Raw genomic sequence first — 16,553 nt, 5'->3', positions numbered from 1 at the left:
TATATCAGCATCATCATAAAACTTTTCATATTAATAACATTCTCGTCGCCTCTGGCTCCTCCTCCGGTCACTGTGCAACGTGTGACCGGGTAAAGTGCGACAGTCTCTAGAACTCGTGGCTTTCCTATAAAACCAGTAGGGGCGCTTTAGGACGCGCAACTATTTACAATGGAATATGGCCGCTCTCAGTCCTCGGCCAGGTATTAGGGAGGAATGACCGCTCTCAGTCCTCGGTCAGTGGGATTTAAGGGATGAACGGGTAAACAGTTCACACTTGCTGGTCCCAACGGGGACTATAACAACAGCAGTAACAGTTCACTGTGCCCCGACGGGCAACTATATACAGCTTCTACTCCGCTGTACTCAACGACGACGTCCTCCTGCTCTTTCTTTGTGGTTACCTTTAACTTCAGACCCGTCCGGGTCCTCTTGTTCTTCCTCCTCACACCGCAGCTCTTCCTCCGTCAGGCGATGCACATGGAGGGCGTAGGGTCCTTTGGCACACTTGTGCCGGGTGAAGGTGACCTCGTCCCCTATATACAGGTCACGACCTCTGTGTCCCTCCGGTAGGTGGGACTCAACGTCTCTCCTGGTCACGAAGACGTCGCCTGGGGTGCGGTGATCTCGGATGAAGCCCCACCCGTGCTGCATATTGAACTTGATCACAGTCCCGGTGGAAGGGGGACCATGTGCTGCACGGGGATTCCTCCTGGCCCGGCTCTTCTGCTCCGCGCTCCTTATCTGGGCTTGTTGTTCCCGGACCCGCCTCTCTCTCCGCTCCCTCTCAAAGACCTCGAGCTGCTGCCGGCAGCACTCTGCACGCTCCGCTGCAGCTGCCCGGGTCTCCTGAGTGAACCCCATGAGGTCTTCTCCGGTGGGGTCCCACTCAAACTGCGCTTCGGCTAGCGGGGGCGAGATCCTCTTTACGGGCTTTGGAGCCGGGATCAGGGGTTCATCTAGGGGTCTCTCTTTCCGGAGTCGGGGATGGTGAAACTCCGGTGGCCATATAAAGGGCTGCCCATCCGGGCACGTATGTTGGGCGAACAGATCTTCTCCCAGATGCGGCACTCTTGGTTTTATGGGCGCGGTGGTGGTGGCGCCCGGGTTGCCCAGGCCTTGCGGCCAGGCCTGGGGCACCTGGAAAGTGAAGGGCACCGTAAGGACGGCGGCGCCCTGGGCTACTTGGCCCTGCGACCAGGCCGGTGGCTCCGCGGAGGTAGGGGGCGCTGTTGGTATTGCGGCGCCCGGGGGTACTAGGCCTTGCGACCAGGCCGATGGTACTTCCTGCTTGGTCACGCTTGGGGTCGAGGCGTGTGACGTCACAGGGGTCGCGGCTCCCGTTTGAGGCCTAGTCTGTGGCGGTGACGTTGCGGTTACGGGCACGGCAGGGGGTACTTCGGGCTCTGCGACGGGGAGCTGGGGCAGGTACGCGGTTTCCCGGTTTGGGGTAGAGACGTCCCCTTTACCTGCCTCCTTTCGTTCGGCTCCCTTCTCGGCGCCGTCTCCGGCCTTCAGTCCTCCTGCGCCATCCTCAGAGGCGGTCTGTCTCCTCGTCTCGGGTGGCGTGCTCCGCTGACGGGTTCTTATCTGCTGGGCCATCTCTCGGCTCCACTCCGCCAACGTCTCTCGTTGCACCCGGGCCATCCTCCGTGCGAGGCCCTCCAGCGCAGTCTGCGCACACTCCCGATCTCGGGGGAGCTGTGCCAAGACCTCCACTAGGCCTAGTGGGGTCGTTGCTTCTAGCAGGCTCCTGACCAATGGGTCGGTGCTGCTCTGCTCTCCTTCTGTTGTCTCCAGCAGGCTCCTGGCCAGCGGGCCGGTGCTGCTCTGCTCTTCTCCCATCTCTGGGTAAGCTTCTTCTGGACTCAGCTCTAGGCTTCTTGTCTCCGGGTGCGCTCTCTCCAGACTGCTCCAAGCGACACCCATCTTTGTTCTCTTCTTCTCAGTCCTCCCACTTCGAGGGCGGTCCCGGGGCCACTTGGTGATTGTCAGCTCCAGGGGCAGTTCTTTCACGCTGACAGACACCTCTAGCATCACAGTCTCTGTTGGTGGGGGCGGTTTCCACTTTTGGCGCCATTTTCGGTCCTGGCCCACGATGGGAGGCGGCCTCTTGCCATCCTCTGGCACGCCCATAATGGCGTCCGCTCTTCCAAGGCGGGAAATCTTCGGAAATGGCGGGAATCGTCTCCCAGTGGCGGGAAACTCTGCAGATGGCGGGAAAAAGCTGTTAATGGCGGACAACCGGCGGGAATCGATCTGTGATGGAGTCCGATGGCGGGGACCCTCCGGAACCGGCAGGAGACTTCTTTTTGAGGTAAACTTGTTCTTTTCTTCAGGCACGCAGTACCCGGTTGTTGCGGGCACGGTATCCTGCCGACTACGCCAAAGTTGACGCGCCCCCTGGGCCATATTCTTTAGGGGAATACCCGGAGCCGGATCAGATGGGGGTTGTAGTCTTCCGAGTGGCTGTGACCCGGTCCGTGCCCAGGGTGTCAAGCTCAGAGTATGTGGCAGTCCTACAGATGTTATAAAGTTCTTTATGTCGACTACGCCACCCGTTGTATTGCGGTCACTACGGCCGCCGCTGCAGCAAGGTCCGCTGAGGCTGATGGTGTTGGTGCAGCTTTTGATAGTATAACCCCCAACGGGTGGGGTATAGCCTCAGGGGGTCAGGTGCAGAGGATGGGGGTTGTGGTGGTGCAGCATAGATGGTAATTAAAGACAGAGTCGGGTTGTGCAGTTTAGGGTATTTACTTACTGCTGATGTTCCGGTCACTCCAGCTTCAAGTGACCACCCGAGCCGTGCTGCGTCCACCAGGTCCTGGATTCAGCCAACCCCCAAGCAAGTCCGGAGCGTGACCCTGAGCCCTCCTTCCTGTCCTGTCTTCTGGCCGTCCCCACCAGGGATCCACCTAGGTCCAGCTCCCTCGGGCCTTCTGTTGGGAAACCCTTGGCCTTAGGTTCCCTGACCCTACACGTGGTTTGCCTTCAGGGTGGATGTGGTGGGTGGCCGTGGCAGATCCTGCCCACGGCCTCCGGTCTCTGGCTGAGGTGTGCTTGAGCCCCCACCAGTTTGGGATCCGGTACCCTTTTGCCAACTCTTCACCCTAGGTTCGTATATGGGTTCTCAGAGTTCCTGCTTGTTTTCTCTGGGTCCTTCATACTCTCCTCTCTCACTCTCTCTGGGCCTGGGGCTGCTCTGCTCCTCTTCCTCTGACTCCTCTGCAAAGACTGACTGACTGACCCTGATCTTTGATGGTGCCCACCTTAAATACTCCCTCTATGTGTGAGCTCAGGTGACCAGCACCCAATGAGCTCCTAGCTTTACCCAGGCTGCTCCCCCTATCTGCCCCTACACTACTTGGGATGTACCACCCCCCTCCCACTCCAGCCAGGAACAGACTCGGTCGTACCTGCACATTTCTAAGTGGGAGTACCGTTGGTCTGTTCCTCGGAAATGGGATGTGTGTAGTGCATGCAGCTTTCTGGACTCAGTCCCACACTCCATCCTTACCCGGGAGTGGAATATCACACCTCTGGGTTGAGGTGCAATACCCCTGTAGCAGCCGAATCCTCAGGGTGCTACATAATTAAAGCTGTGTCTGAGAGCAAGGGGGAGGTTCTCTGGTCAGGGGAACATTAGCATGCAATGCCTCCTGTCTCAGGCCAGTAGGGGGAGCTGGCTGCCCCTATAAAAAGCTGGTACTGAGGGCAGGGTTAGAGAGAACTGGATGGCCTGTCTCAGCATTGAGACTTGTCCCAGAGCAGAACAGGGACAGACAGTTGCACTGCACCTAAGAGGAAGTGTGGCAGGAGGAGAGCCACAAGCCAGAGACAAGAGGCAAAGAGAGCCTGTCTTGGCAGAAAGAGAACTTCATTTACCAGACTTTGGTGTCTGAGGCTGGAAGGATTCCACATCCCCCAGCAGATAACCAGTTCGCAAGGGACTGTATATTCCTTGGCCTAAGAAGCCTGGAGGCCCTGCCACAACAGAAGGGACCAGTAAAGCCGTACAAGGCTGGGAGCAGAAAGGAACCCACGTCGCAGGCCATACAGGCGAGAATACACGGAAAGCTCGGAAACGTGGGCTGCTACCCTATAACGAGGAGATAGCCAGAAGGAGCACAGAAAGCACGGTAGGCCTACACCCTCACCCTGACCAGGGCCAATTTCCCCGTTGCTCTCAGACATCCAGGTCCCCTGCTAGCTGGGACTGTTTGTGGGTCAGTTTACCTGTTCTAGTAAAGACCCTGGACTGCAACCTGTTGTCTGTATGCTCCTTGCTCCTCCAGCACTATTAACACTGGGACTCTCACTACCATCACTCCCACCATCCATTATACTGCCCTGGGGCCGCACTCTTCCCGTGGGGAGTCACACTACCCTAGCTGCACACCTCATCAGCCCCAGCGGTCTGCATGTGACGCGCCCCCTGGGCCATATTCTTTAGGGGAATACCCGGAGCCGGATCAGATGGGGGTTGTAGTCTCCGAGTGGCTGTGACCCAGTCCGTGCCCAGGGTGTCAAGCTCAGTGTGTGGCAGTCCTTACTGATGTTACTAAAGTTCTTTATGTCGACTACGCCACCCGTTGAATTGCGGTCACTACGGCCGCCGCTGCAGCAGGGTCCGCTGAGGCTGATGGTGTTTGTGCAGCTTAGGTAGTATAACCCCCAACGGGAGGGGTATAGCCTCAGGGGGTCAGGTGCAGAGGATGGTGGTTGTGGAAGTGCAGGGATGATGGTAATGAGAGACAGAGTCGGGTTGTGCAGTTCAGGGTTCTTTACTTACTGCAGATGTTCCGGTCACTCCGGCCTTGAGTGACCACCCGAGCCGTGCTGCGTCCACCAGGTCCTGGACTCGGCCAACCCCCAAGTAGTTCTGGAGCGTGGTTCTGAGCTCCCGTTCTGTCCTGTCCTCGTCTCTGGCCTTCCCCACCAGGGCTCCACCTATGTCCGGCTCCCTCGGGCCTCTTGTTGGCGAACCCTTGCCTCTGGGTTCCCTGACCCTATGCGTGGTCTGCCTTCTGGGTGGATATGGTGGGTGGCCGTGGCAGATGCTGCCCACGGCCTCCGGTCTCTGGCTGAGGTATGTTGTAGCCCCCACCAGTTTGGGATCCGGTACCCTGTTGCCAACTCTTCACCCTGTGATTGTATTTGGGCTCTCAGAGTTCCTTCTTTCTCCCCCTCTGGGTCTTTCTTTCTCCTCTCTCACTCTTGGCCTTGGGGCTGCTCTGCTCCTCTGCTCTCTTCCTCTCCTCTGGCTTCTCTGCAAAGACTGGCTGACTGACTGTGGCTGACTGACTGACTGACTGACCCTGATCTTAGATGGTGCCCACCTTAAATACTCCCTCTATGTGTGAGCTCAGGTGACCAGCACCCAATGAGCTCCTATCTTTACCCAGGCTGCTCCCCCTATCTGCCCCTACACTACTGGGATGTACCACCCCCCTCCCACTCCAGCCAGGAACAGACTCTGTCGTACCTGCACATTTCTAAGTGGGAGTACCGTTGGTCTGTTCCTCGGAAATGGGATGTGTGTAGTGCATGCAGCTTTCTGAGCTCCTCACTCCATCCTTACCCGGGAGTGGAATACCACACCTCTGGGTTGAGGTGCAATACCCCTGTAGCAGCCGAATCCTCAGGGTGCTACACATGCAGCGGCGGTTCCTAATAACCGCAAATCCAGGGGTGGCGTAGTCGGACATAATCATCAGCGCATAACGGACTACCACTGGCCTGACCACCCTGAGCCACGGAACCGGGTTGCCACTACTACTCCCATCGTTCCACCTATTGCCCGGATCCGAGTGCCCCACGGCCCAGGGGGTGTGTCATAAGCTTTAACACATATTCAGGTTTGTTTCATACATCTTTCTTTGCATCTTGTTTCCATATGTGTTTCTTTGTGGTTTTGCTGCCTTCAATCTGAAACTACGTGTGCAAATTCCAATAAGAACAAGGAAAACCATTAGATGAAAAGGTGTGTCCAAACGTTTGACTGGTACAGTATATACATCATCTATTTAGATAGATGATGTATATACAGTCAGTATATACTCACCAAGTACAGGTATGCACACTCAGTACATAGTGTATATACAGTCATGAATTTGTGCATTTGGTATATGCACACTCACTGTGCACATAGAGTCATGGCCGAAAGTATTGGCACCCTTGAAATTGTTCCAGAAACTGAAGTATTTCTTCCAGAAAATTATTGCAATTACACATATTTTGTTATACACATGTTTATTTCCTTTGTGAATATTGGAACAACACAAAAAAAACAGAGAAAAAATGGCAAATTGGACATAATTTCACACAAAACTCTAAAAAATGGCCTGGCCAAAATTGTTGGCACCTTTCGAAAGATATGGGCAAACTACTTTGTTTCACGCACGATATGCTCGTTCAAACTCACCTGTGGCAAGAAACCTGTGTGGGCAATATGAATATCACATCTGAAACTAGATAAAAAGGGGATAAGTTGACTCTATTTGTGTGTCTGTGGGTGCCACATTAACCATGGAGAACAGAAAGAGGAGAAGAGAACTGTCTGAGGACTTGAGAACCAAAATTGTTGAAAAATATCAACAATTTCAAGGTTACAAGTCCATCTCCAGAAATCTTGATGTTCCTTTGTCAATGGTGCACAACATAATCATGAAGTTTACAACCCATGGCACTGTAGGTAATCTCCCTGGATGTGGACGGCAGAGAAAAACTGATGAAATGTTGCAATACAGTATAGTCCAGATGGTGGATAAGCAGCCCCAGTCAAGTTAAAAAGAAATTCAAACTGTTCTGCAGGCTCAGGGTGCATCAGTGTTAGTGCGAACTATCCGTCAACATTTGAATGAAATGAAACGCTATGGTAGGAGACCCAGGAGGACCCCACTGCTAACACACAAACAAAAAAAAGGTAGACTGCAATTTGCCAAAATATATGTAAGTCAAAATTCTTATGGGAAAGCATCTTGTGGACAGATGAGACTAAGACAGAGCTTTTGGTAAAGCACATCATTCTACTGAAAACAGTACCTACAGTCAAATGTGGTGGAGTTTCAAAGATGTTTTGGGGTTGTTTTGCAGCCTCTGGCACTGGGTGCCTTGACTATGTACAAGGCATCATGAAATCTGAAGAGAACCAAAGTATTTTGGGTCGCAATGTAGTGCCCAGTGTCAGAAAGCTGGGTTTGCATCCTAGGTCATGGGTCTTCCAGCAGGACAATGACCCCAAACATACTTCAAGAAATGGATGGAAACAAAGTGCTGGAGAGTTCTGAAGTGGCCAACAATGAGTCCGAAACTAAATCCCATTGAACACCTGTGGAGAGATCTTAAAATTGCTGTTGGGAGAAGACGCCTTCACATATGAGAGACCTGGAGCAGTTTGCAAAAGAAGAGTCGTCCAAAATTCCAACTGAGAGGTGTAAGAAGCTTGTTGATAGTTATAGGAAGCGATTGATTGCTGTTATTTATTTCAAAGCGTGTGCAACCAAATATTGACGGTGCAATTTTGTTCGGCCCAAGCTTTCGGTTTTTCTATTTTTCCCTCCCATTGTTTTTTATTTTAAATAATTGTTTATCATTTGCTCTTTTGTATTTTACACGAGTCTCTATACAAAAAAACTGTTTCAATTGATTCATTTTTTTCAGGAGCTATTCCACATTATGTATTGTGAGGCAGTGAGAGGGATCATATGCGAGGGACGGTATGTGTCTCCTAGGGTATGCATAGAGGCATATTGAACTATCTGGAATGCATTGCAATCACAGACACAGCCCTGATTGCAATGCAGATTAAAAGTAAAGTTTGAACTTGGTCAAGCTATTTGGCTAAGCTGGGTTTAAGAAAACCCGGCATGGGCTTTTATTCTTGGAGTGGACTACAGGTGGCAGTGGGCAGTCCACTCCCTCCAGCCTGGGTCTTCCTTGTGGCTCATGTCGACAGTTCTCATTTAATACCTGCAGCCAAAGTCTTGGGTGTGTCAGTGTTTTGTCTACAAGCTGCAGAGCAGGTGGCTCTACAACGCAGGTCTGTGTGAAGGGAACACAGAGCGAAGAGAAAAGCAAAACTCCTGGAGCACCCCAGTGTGAGGGGCTCAGGGTGGTAGTTGTGGCGAGGGGCTCCTGTGTTCCAACACCCTGGCCCCCTGACAAAGACAAATGTCCCAATTCTCCTGTGCTGTGCGTGTGGTGCAGAACACTCACTTTTTGGTCGCAGATATCTGCTGTCTTTGGTTCTTCTACCTCAAGAACCGCCGCACACACATTTAGGGACTTCCATTCCATTTTATTACAAAGAACTTTACTTAAACACTTAAAATCAACTTCATACAGCATGCAGCATTGATCACATACTTTTCCAGGGTTACCGTCCGATGCACTGTCCGTTTGTCCTGAGCTGTCCCTTCCCTTCCATAGTCAATCCTTTTGGCCTATGAGATGCTCGCAGCTCTGAGAATCCCGTACTGTCTTTGTACTATCTCCCGTCTGATTTCCCCTTCTGGGAAGATTTCTGAACACACACACTTCTCTGTGGCTCCTGTGGACCATAGGCCCCGAACTTTAAGGAAATATCTGCTTCAGAGTTTCTGACTGAGGCTTCTTTGCTGCTGGACAGGCAGTCTCTCTCTCACTGTCACTAGAACTGCCTGCAATCAGGAAGTATCTCAGTTCTTCACTGAACCTGCTCCTCCCACACTGGAGCAGCTCCTAAACCCCTTAACTCTTTCCTAACTTACAACTACATCTCCTCTAAGGTATAGTGCCCATCTTTTCACTACTCTTCTACTAATATAATACTCTACCTGCACTAAGCTAAACTGACCCTGTAACTGACACATCAGACAGTTGGTCATAACACATGATCATATGTAAAACAAGGTGTAACATTATGTGCACACAGAGGGAGAAGGCGCATGACAGTCCTGGTCACCCTCTTACACCAGCGCGACACGGCAGTGCCGTCACCCTCGGTAACGGATTGGAGAAGGACTGTGTTACGAACTGTGTGGGTCCCGGCTGCGCTCCGGAGGATACCATTTACCTTTACTTTGTGAGTTTTTGCTAAATAAAGCCGTTTAACTTGGACTTCCCTTGGGTCACTGCCTCATCACTGCACAGTGTGAACACCGTCGCACTACAGTATGGTGGAGAATGCGGGCAGTGTGAACTGAAGCATACCCCAAACGCTGCATGTCTGTGATCAAGCCGGCAAAGCTACAGCTCAGGCCTGCCGACAACATGGAGGAGCTACTGAAGCAGTTGGTACTCACTCAGCAGCAGCAGCTGCAGTTACAGCTTCAATAGCAAGAGCAGCACCAGCATCTTCAACGGCAACAGCAGGAACATCACCAGCATCTCCAACAGCAACAGCAAGAGCAGCAGCTCCGGTACCAGGAGCTGCAGAAAACTAATGTAATAATCCTGCAGCAGTTTGCGGCTCTGCAAGAGACGCCACCGTCACCGACCCCGGGATGTTGTGAGGCCCGGGACAAAGTCCGTTCCGCATTGAGGAAGCAGAGTCCAGAGGACGACGTGGAAGCCTTCCTCACCATCTACAAGCGCACCCCGGAGCGGGAGAACCTGTGAGCCAACCAGTGGGCTGAAGTAGTGGCTTCGTCCCTGATGGGTGACGCGCAGAAAGCCTACTTTGAGCTCAGTCGGGAGGACGACCAGGACTATGGGAAGCTAAATGGTGAGATCCTTGCCCAACTGGGGGTTAATACATATGTGCGTGCCCAACTGGTGTTTTCATGGACCTTTGTGGAGGCCCGCAGCTAGTTAAAAGATGGCTCCAGCCTGAGACCTTGAGCCCAGCCAAAATGGTAGAGAGGGTGGTGGTGGACTGGCTGGTGCAGACTCTGCCAGCCGCTATACAGCGTTGGGTGGGGCAAGGGGACCCGGGTAACCTGGACCAAGTGATTAGCCTGATCGAGCGGTATACAGCCACTCAGGACTTTATGCGGGACTCTGCCCCACTGCGAGTGGCACGCCAACCCCTGCAAACTCAGGAGTCTGCGAAAGAGCCACGTCCCTCTGCTGGTGACAGTCAGCACCGAGCCCCTACTGAGGGGGTACCCCGGAGTGAGCATGGCAGAAGACAAATTTCCCCTAAATCGGTCTCGAGGACTGGCACTGCCAATGCTATTAGGTGCTGGGCCAAGGGCCAGGACATATGGCTTCCAACTGCCCCCTGACTGTTGAACCCATGGACTGCGGGTACAGCCGCAGGTCGTCTATGTATGCTCAGACCGTCTACACCGCGGACCCTGTAGGTCCAATAGGCGAACCTTATCTGTTCCAGGTGCGCGTCAATGGAGGCTCTCTTGGACTCGGGGAGCCTAGTGATCCTCGTCCATGGGTCATTGATTTCTGGATTGGAACCCACTGGGGGTAAGGTCGGGGTCATGTACACGGTGAACTCTGTGAGTATCCGACGGCGGAGGTTACCTTTTCCACTCCGCGTGGAGAGGTAAAACATGTGCTGGGAGTGGTAAAGTCTCTTCCTTATGGGACTGTGCTGGGAAGAGATGTGCCACTGTTTTGGTCCTTGTGGGAGATTAAATTAACCCTCCCAGAATAAAGATGTGTCCGGGTGCAGAACCTGAAGATCCCGAGACAGGGATACCTGCCCTAGGGGTCGCCAACCTAGGGTCAGAGTGTAACCCCGATAGGTTCCCCCTAGAGGTATTGGCAGGAGAGGTCAAGGAGACCCCATCGATGCCAGAGCTGGAAGTGTCCCGGGGAGCATTTGGGACAGCTCAGCTACAGGATCCTACCCTGACCTGAAACCTGGAAAGGGTAACAAAGCTAAATGGAGTGGTTCAGCAATCGGAAACAGTTTTTCCGTGCATGGCAGTCAACCAAGATTTACTACATAGGGTTGACAAAGCCCGGGACTAGGTCATGGAACAACTAGTAGTGCCTCATTCATACAGTCGGGTGGTACTCGAGATGGCCTGCACACACCTGCACGGGGCATCTAGGGGTTAAAAAGACACAAGAGTGCATCTTGCAGCGGCTCTTTTGGCCTGGGATTTATGCTGACGTACAGAGGTATTGTGAATCTTGCCCGGAATATCAGCTGACCACACCCACCGCAAGCTTCCGTAGCCCATTGGTACCTCTGCCAGTTATAGAGGTACCTTTTGAACGGATTGCGATGGATTTGGTGGGGCTCATTGTAAAATACTCTTGAGGCCACCAATACATACTTCTGGTCGTCGATTATGCCACCCGTTACCCAGAGGCTATTCTACTTCGCCACACTTCGGCTAAACGTATTGCCCGGGAGCTGTTTGCCATGTTCTGTCGCCTTGGACTGCCTAAGGAGATCCTTACAGATCAGGAGACTCCTTTTATGTCCAAGGTGACTAAGGAACTGTGTAAGCTGCTGAAAATAAAACAGTTGCGCACGTCGGTGTACCATCCACAGACCGACGGGCTAGTCGAGCGATTTAATAAAACCCTCAAGTCCATGCTAAAAAAAAGTAGTTTCCAAGGATGAGAGGGATTGGGACATGTTACTGCCATATTTAATGTTTGCCATCCGTGAAGTACCACAAACATCCATGGGTTTCTCACCCTTTGAGCTACTGTACGGTAGGCATCCCAGGGGTCTGTTGGATGTAGCCAAAGAGACGTGGGAACAGGAACCAACTCCGCATAAGTGTGTAATTGAGCACGTGGCAAATATGCTGGATCGAATCGCGGCGGTCATGTCTATAGTAAATGAGCATCTAATGGATTCCCAGGCAGCACAGAGTAGCACATATAATAAAAGGGCCACAGTCAGGTCCTTTAAAGAAGGGTATTGGCTATTGGTATTAGTGCTCACTGCAGAGAGTAAGCTCTTGGCCAAGTGGCAAGGGCCATATGAAATCTGGGAAAAGGTGGGGGAGGTAAATTATAGAGTATACCAGCCCGGGAAGAGGAAACCCGAACAGTTATACTACATCAATTTGCTTAAAGCCTGGAAAGACCAGGAATGTATGATTACGGAGGCAACTCCGGTCGTATCATCTGTTGACCCTCCGACACCGGCCCGGGAGGAGGCCAGAGGAGAGGTAAAAATAAGTGACGCTCTCACTAAACATCAGAGGCGGGAGGCTCGGAAATTAGTGCAGCAGAATGGGGACATATTCTCCGAAACTGCTAGGCCGTACTTCTGTCATCCAGCATGACATTGTCACCGAGCCTCGGGTGAGGGTGCAGATGAAACCGTACCGTGTACCCGAAGTCCGGAGGCAAGCCATTGCAGCAAAAGCAAAACAAATACTCAGACTGGGGGTAATCGAGGAATCCAGGAGTGGGTGGGCTAGCCTCATTGTGCTGATGGATCGACTTCCGAAAATTGAATGAGGTGTCAAGATTTGACCTTTATCCAATGCCCCAGGTGGACGAGCTGATTGAGAGACTAGGGCATGCCTAGTACTTCACAATGCTCGATCTCACCAAGGGTTACTGGCATGTGCCTCTGACAGAATCGACGGAGGAGAAGACCGCCTTTATAACATCAGAGGGCCTCTATCACTATGTCGTCTTGCCTTTTGGGTTCCATGGGGCCCCAAACACCTTTCAGAGGCTGATGGACATAGTGTTGGAGCCCCATCAGAAGTACACATCCACATATTTGGACGATATTATCATCTTTAGTACTGATTGGCAGACCCACTTGTCCCAGGTACAAGCAGTAGTGGATTCACTCAGAGAAACAGGCCTGACAGCGAACCCAAAAAATGTGCGATAGGTCTCGAGGAAGCCCGGTACTTGGGGTACGTGATTGGCTGCGGGGCTATCAAAGCCCAAGTAAACAAGACTGAAGCCATTCAAAACTGGCCCAAACTGGTAACTACTAAACAAGTGAGAGCCTTCCTTGGCATTGTTGGGTACTACCGACGATTTATACCTAACTTTACTGGGAAAGCGGCGCCCCTGACCGAACTGTTAAAGGGTGAAAAGTCGGTTATGGTATGGCGGAACCCTCAGGCGGAGGAAGCGTTCCAGTCCATGAAGTAAGCACTGTGTGGACAGCTGGTCCTCATCAGCCCCAACTTCAAGAAAAACTTTATTGTACAAACGGACGCCTCAGAGGTAGGCCTAGGTGTGGTACTATCGCAAGAGGTGAACGGAGAAGAACATCCGGTCACCTACTTGAGTAGGAAACTTACCCTGGCAGAGAGAAATTATAGCGTAGTGGAGAAGGAGTGTGTAACATACCTGGCGGCGTCCTTGCATGGTGGTCCATCTCCCACTGTGCAAGAGGGCGCACTTGATCTCCTGTCCAGAATGTCTCTCTGGCTTCCCTCCATGCTGTCTGTTTGTGTCTGTTTCTGCTGCTTAAGGGCGGCGCCCGATCACTTCCTGCCTTTTGTACCTGCTGTGGGTCACACCCCTTGTGCGTCCTCAGCCTATTGCTGTCTGTCACTTGGTATATAGCTCAGCAGCTCCCTTCTATCCCTGCCTGAGCATAGTGTTTCCTTCAGTGTGTGCTTGCACTCTGAAGGTGCCAGGTCCCGTCTCTTGTCTCCTGCTTTTTGTATCAGTTCCCGTGTCTGAACTGAGTCCTGTATGTCTCCTGCTTTGCGGTATCAGCTCCCGTGTCTGAACTGAGTCCTGTATGTCTCCTGCTTTGCGGTTTCAGCTCCCGTGTCTGAACTGAGTCCTGTATGTCTCCTGCTTTGTGGTATCAGCTCCCATGTCTGAACTGTGTCCTTTTTGTGTTCTCTGGTCTGTCCTGTCTGAACACGCTCCTTGCCTGTTCGTTCCGCCTTTTAGTGGCCGATTTCCTAGACCCGCTCCTGCGTCTGGTCTGTCCTGTCTGAACACGCTCCTTGCCTGTTCGTTCCGCCTCTCTGGGGGCCGTATTCCCAGACCCGCTCCTGTATCCCTCTGCAGTGTCGGTCTCCTCCGTACACTCAGTTCCAGTCTGAACTCTCTCCTGTCCTTTACCTGTTTTGCCTCTATGTCCGTTCCCTTCCTTTTTCTGCAGAGTCTGAACTCGTACCTAACTCCTGCTTGTTGTCTCTGCAAGTACTGTGTGAGTATCTGGCTCTGTCTTTCCCTTCCTGTCTGTTCCGTGTGAACAGAGCCCTGTCCTCCCTGCTCAGCCTTGTCTGCACTCTAGCTGTGCTTGCCTGTAACCCTCTGCCTGTATTGTTCCTGAGTCCCGGTGTGTACTGGGTCCTATCCCGCCTGTGTTCCTACCTGCTAGTGCCTCCCTGTCTGCACTCTAGCTGTGCTTGCCTTTACCCCCCTGCCTGCATACCCGCCTGCCTGCATACCAGTCGTGCCTGCCTATACCCACCAGTCTGTGTGCCAGCCTACCAGCCTGTTCCTGTATTCCCCTGTGTGGGTCAACAGCCGTGTCCGGGGTCTGTCCTGGAGTAGCACCTGGTCCCTCTGCTCGGTTCCTCCTTGGTGCACTGGCGTCGTATGCCGTCGTGCGACCCTGGTCGGATCGGGTGAATACTTAGTCACGCCCCTCCAGGCATTCACTCTCCGGCACGGTCCAGTGGAATCACTACAATCACACGCACACGCCGCTTAGCCCGGGCGTGTGCATAACAGAGTGCTTGGCAATTAAGGGGGCCTTGGAGTCCCTATGCTATTATTTGCTTGGGCGACACAATCGCTTAGTTATGGACCATTCACCCCTCATCTGTATGAGAAACACAAAGGAGAGGAATGCTTGGGTTACCAGATGGTTCCTGTCCCTACAAAATTTTAGTTTCTCGGTGGAACATCGGGCTGGGAAGTCGCAGGGAAATGCGGATGCCCTGTCTCGGGCAGCCTGTATGGTGACAAGTGTTCAACCCCACAAGTTTGAACAAAGGGGGGGGGGGGGGGGATATGTGAGGCAGTGAGAGGGATCATATGCGAGGGACGGTATGTGTATCCTAGGATGTGCGTAGAGGCATATTGAATTTCCTGGAGTGCATTGAAATCACAGACACAGATGTGATTGCAGTGCAGATTAAAAGTAAAGTTTGAACTTGGTCAAGCTATTTGGCTAAACTGGATTTAAGAAAACCTGGCATGGGCTTTTATTCTTGGAGTGGACTACAGGTGGCAGTGGGCGGTCCACTCCCTCCAGCCTGGGTCTTGCTTGTGGCTCATGTCCACAGTTCTCATTTAATACCTGCAGCCAAGGTCTTGGGAGTGTCAATGTTTTGTCTACAAGCTGCAGAGCAGGTGGCTCTACAACGCAGGTCTGTGTGAAGGGAACACAGAGCCAAGGGAAAAGCAAAACTCCTGGAGCACCCCAGTGTAACACGACAGTACCATCGCCCTCGGTAATGGGTTGGAGAAGGACTGTGTTACGAACTCTGTGGGTTCCGGCTGCGATCCGGAGGATACCGTTTACCTTTACTTTGTGAGTTTTTTCTAAATAAAGCTGTTTAAGTTGGACTTCCCTTCGGTCACTGCCTCATCACTGCACAGTGTGAACACCACCGCACTACAGTATTTAAACTTTATGGGTGCCAATAACGATGAGCAGGACTGTATAATGAATCTAAATAATGTACATTGATACATACCTGAAATGCTCTTTTTTGTGCTCTAATTTTATAGTTTACATCTCATTGCCAAAGTTACTGACCACCTCTGCAGTCTATCCCAGGTGGCTTTTGCAAGTTTAATGCTATATACGGCTTGCAAGTGCAGCTCTGAAGCTGGCCGAATTTGTGGATCCTGTCAGGCTCTGTGCTCCAGTACTCCTTTGATGCTGCAGAGGCAAAAATGCCTGTGATAACAGCATCGGAGAGAGCATTATTAAGAAGAGACTCAGACATGCTGGCACACCGAACTGGAGTGCACAGCCCCCTGGCAAGCGGGAAGGTAGGAGCTCTCCTGAAAATAGGATCCTGAGACAGCCCCTCAGGATAAAGGACAAAACTGGGCAGTCTTTTACCCATCTTAATAATTATTATAAAAAAATATATAATTAGAATATAATTATTTTATTATGCCCTTATTGATCGTATATTTTTTTAATGTGTTTTTTTTTATTTCTTTCTTTGATCTTCAAAATGTAATTTTCTTTAATTCTCAAATTCTTTTTATTAAAATCTTCTCTATTGTTTTTGCTCTTCATAGCATATCAAAAATATTTTCTGACCCTAATCACAATGAATAAAAATAACAAATACATTGTTTTACCCATTTTTATCTCTTGCTCTTAACCAGGGCTGTCCACTGCCTTCTTCTAGTAACAGATACTCTTCTCCTTTGAGCAACTGTAAATCCTGAGAATTGATTGGAGTGAAATCATACATTGCTACAACTTTCCGTGGTCCCAGTGGAGAAGTAGCATTTGTTGGTGCCGGTGGTAGAGGCTTTACAGATTTTACCTGTGGGTAAAGAGAAACCAAATATTATAGTTTGCTATATAGAACTACGTACTTTGAGTTCTATATTGTAACATTTACAATTGGTCTTCAAAAAGTATGAAAATCCTGTCAAAATTAACAGTCATCCAAGTTTTGTAAAGTAATATTTTACTTAGATGTTTTAGGTGATTTCATGTGAGAATTCATCTGCTG

The 16,553-nt window shown here is 51.3% G+C and overlaps 1 protein-coding gene across 1 annotated transcript in view; it reads right to left on the bottom strand.

Moving 5' to 3' along the window:
- BTK (Bruton tyrosine kinase) overlaps nt 1-16,553 on the bottom strand; it is a 303,555-nt gene that overhangs the window by 92,710 nt on the left and 194,292 nt on the right. The window contains exon 8 of the mRNA XM_073639658.1: nt 16,171-16,361. Coding sequence (XP_073495759.1) covers nt 16,171-16,361 — 191 coding nt within the window. The remainder of the gene's footprint in view (nt 1-16,170; nt 16,362-16,553) is intronic.

This window comes from Phyllobates terribilis, unplaced genomic scaffold (genome assembly GCF_046119375.1).
Source record: "Phyllobates terribilis strain yellow unplaced genomic scaffold, ASM4611937v1 Scaffold_7__3_contigs__length_470593459, whole genome shotgun sequence".
NCBI classification, from domain to species: domain Eukaryota; kingdom Metazoa; phylum Chordata; class Amphibia; order Anura; family Dendrobatidae; genus Phyllobates; species Phyllobates terribilis.
The sequence above is the reverse complement of the archived record's forward strand: the minus strand, read 5'-3'. Positions and strand labels throughout refer to the sequence as shown.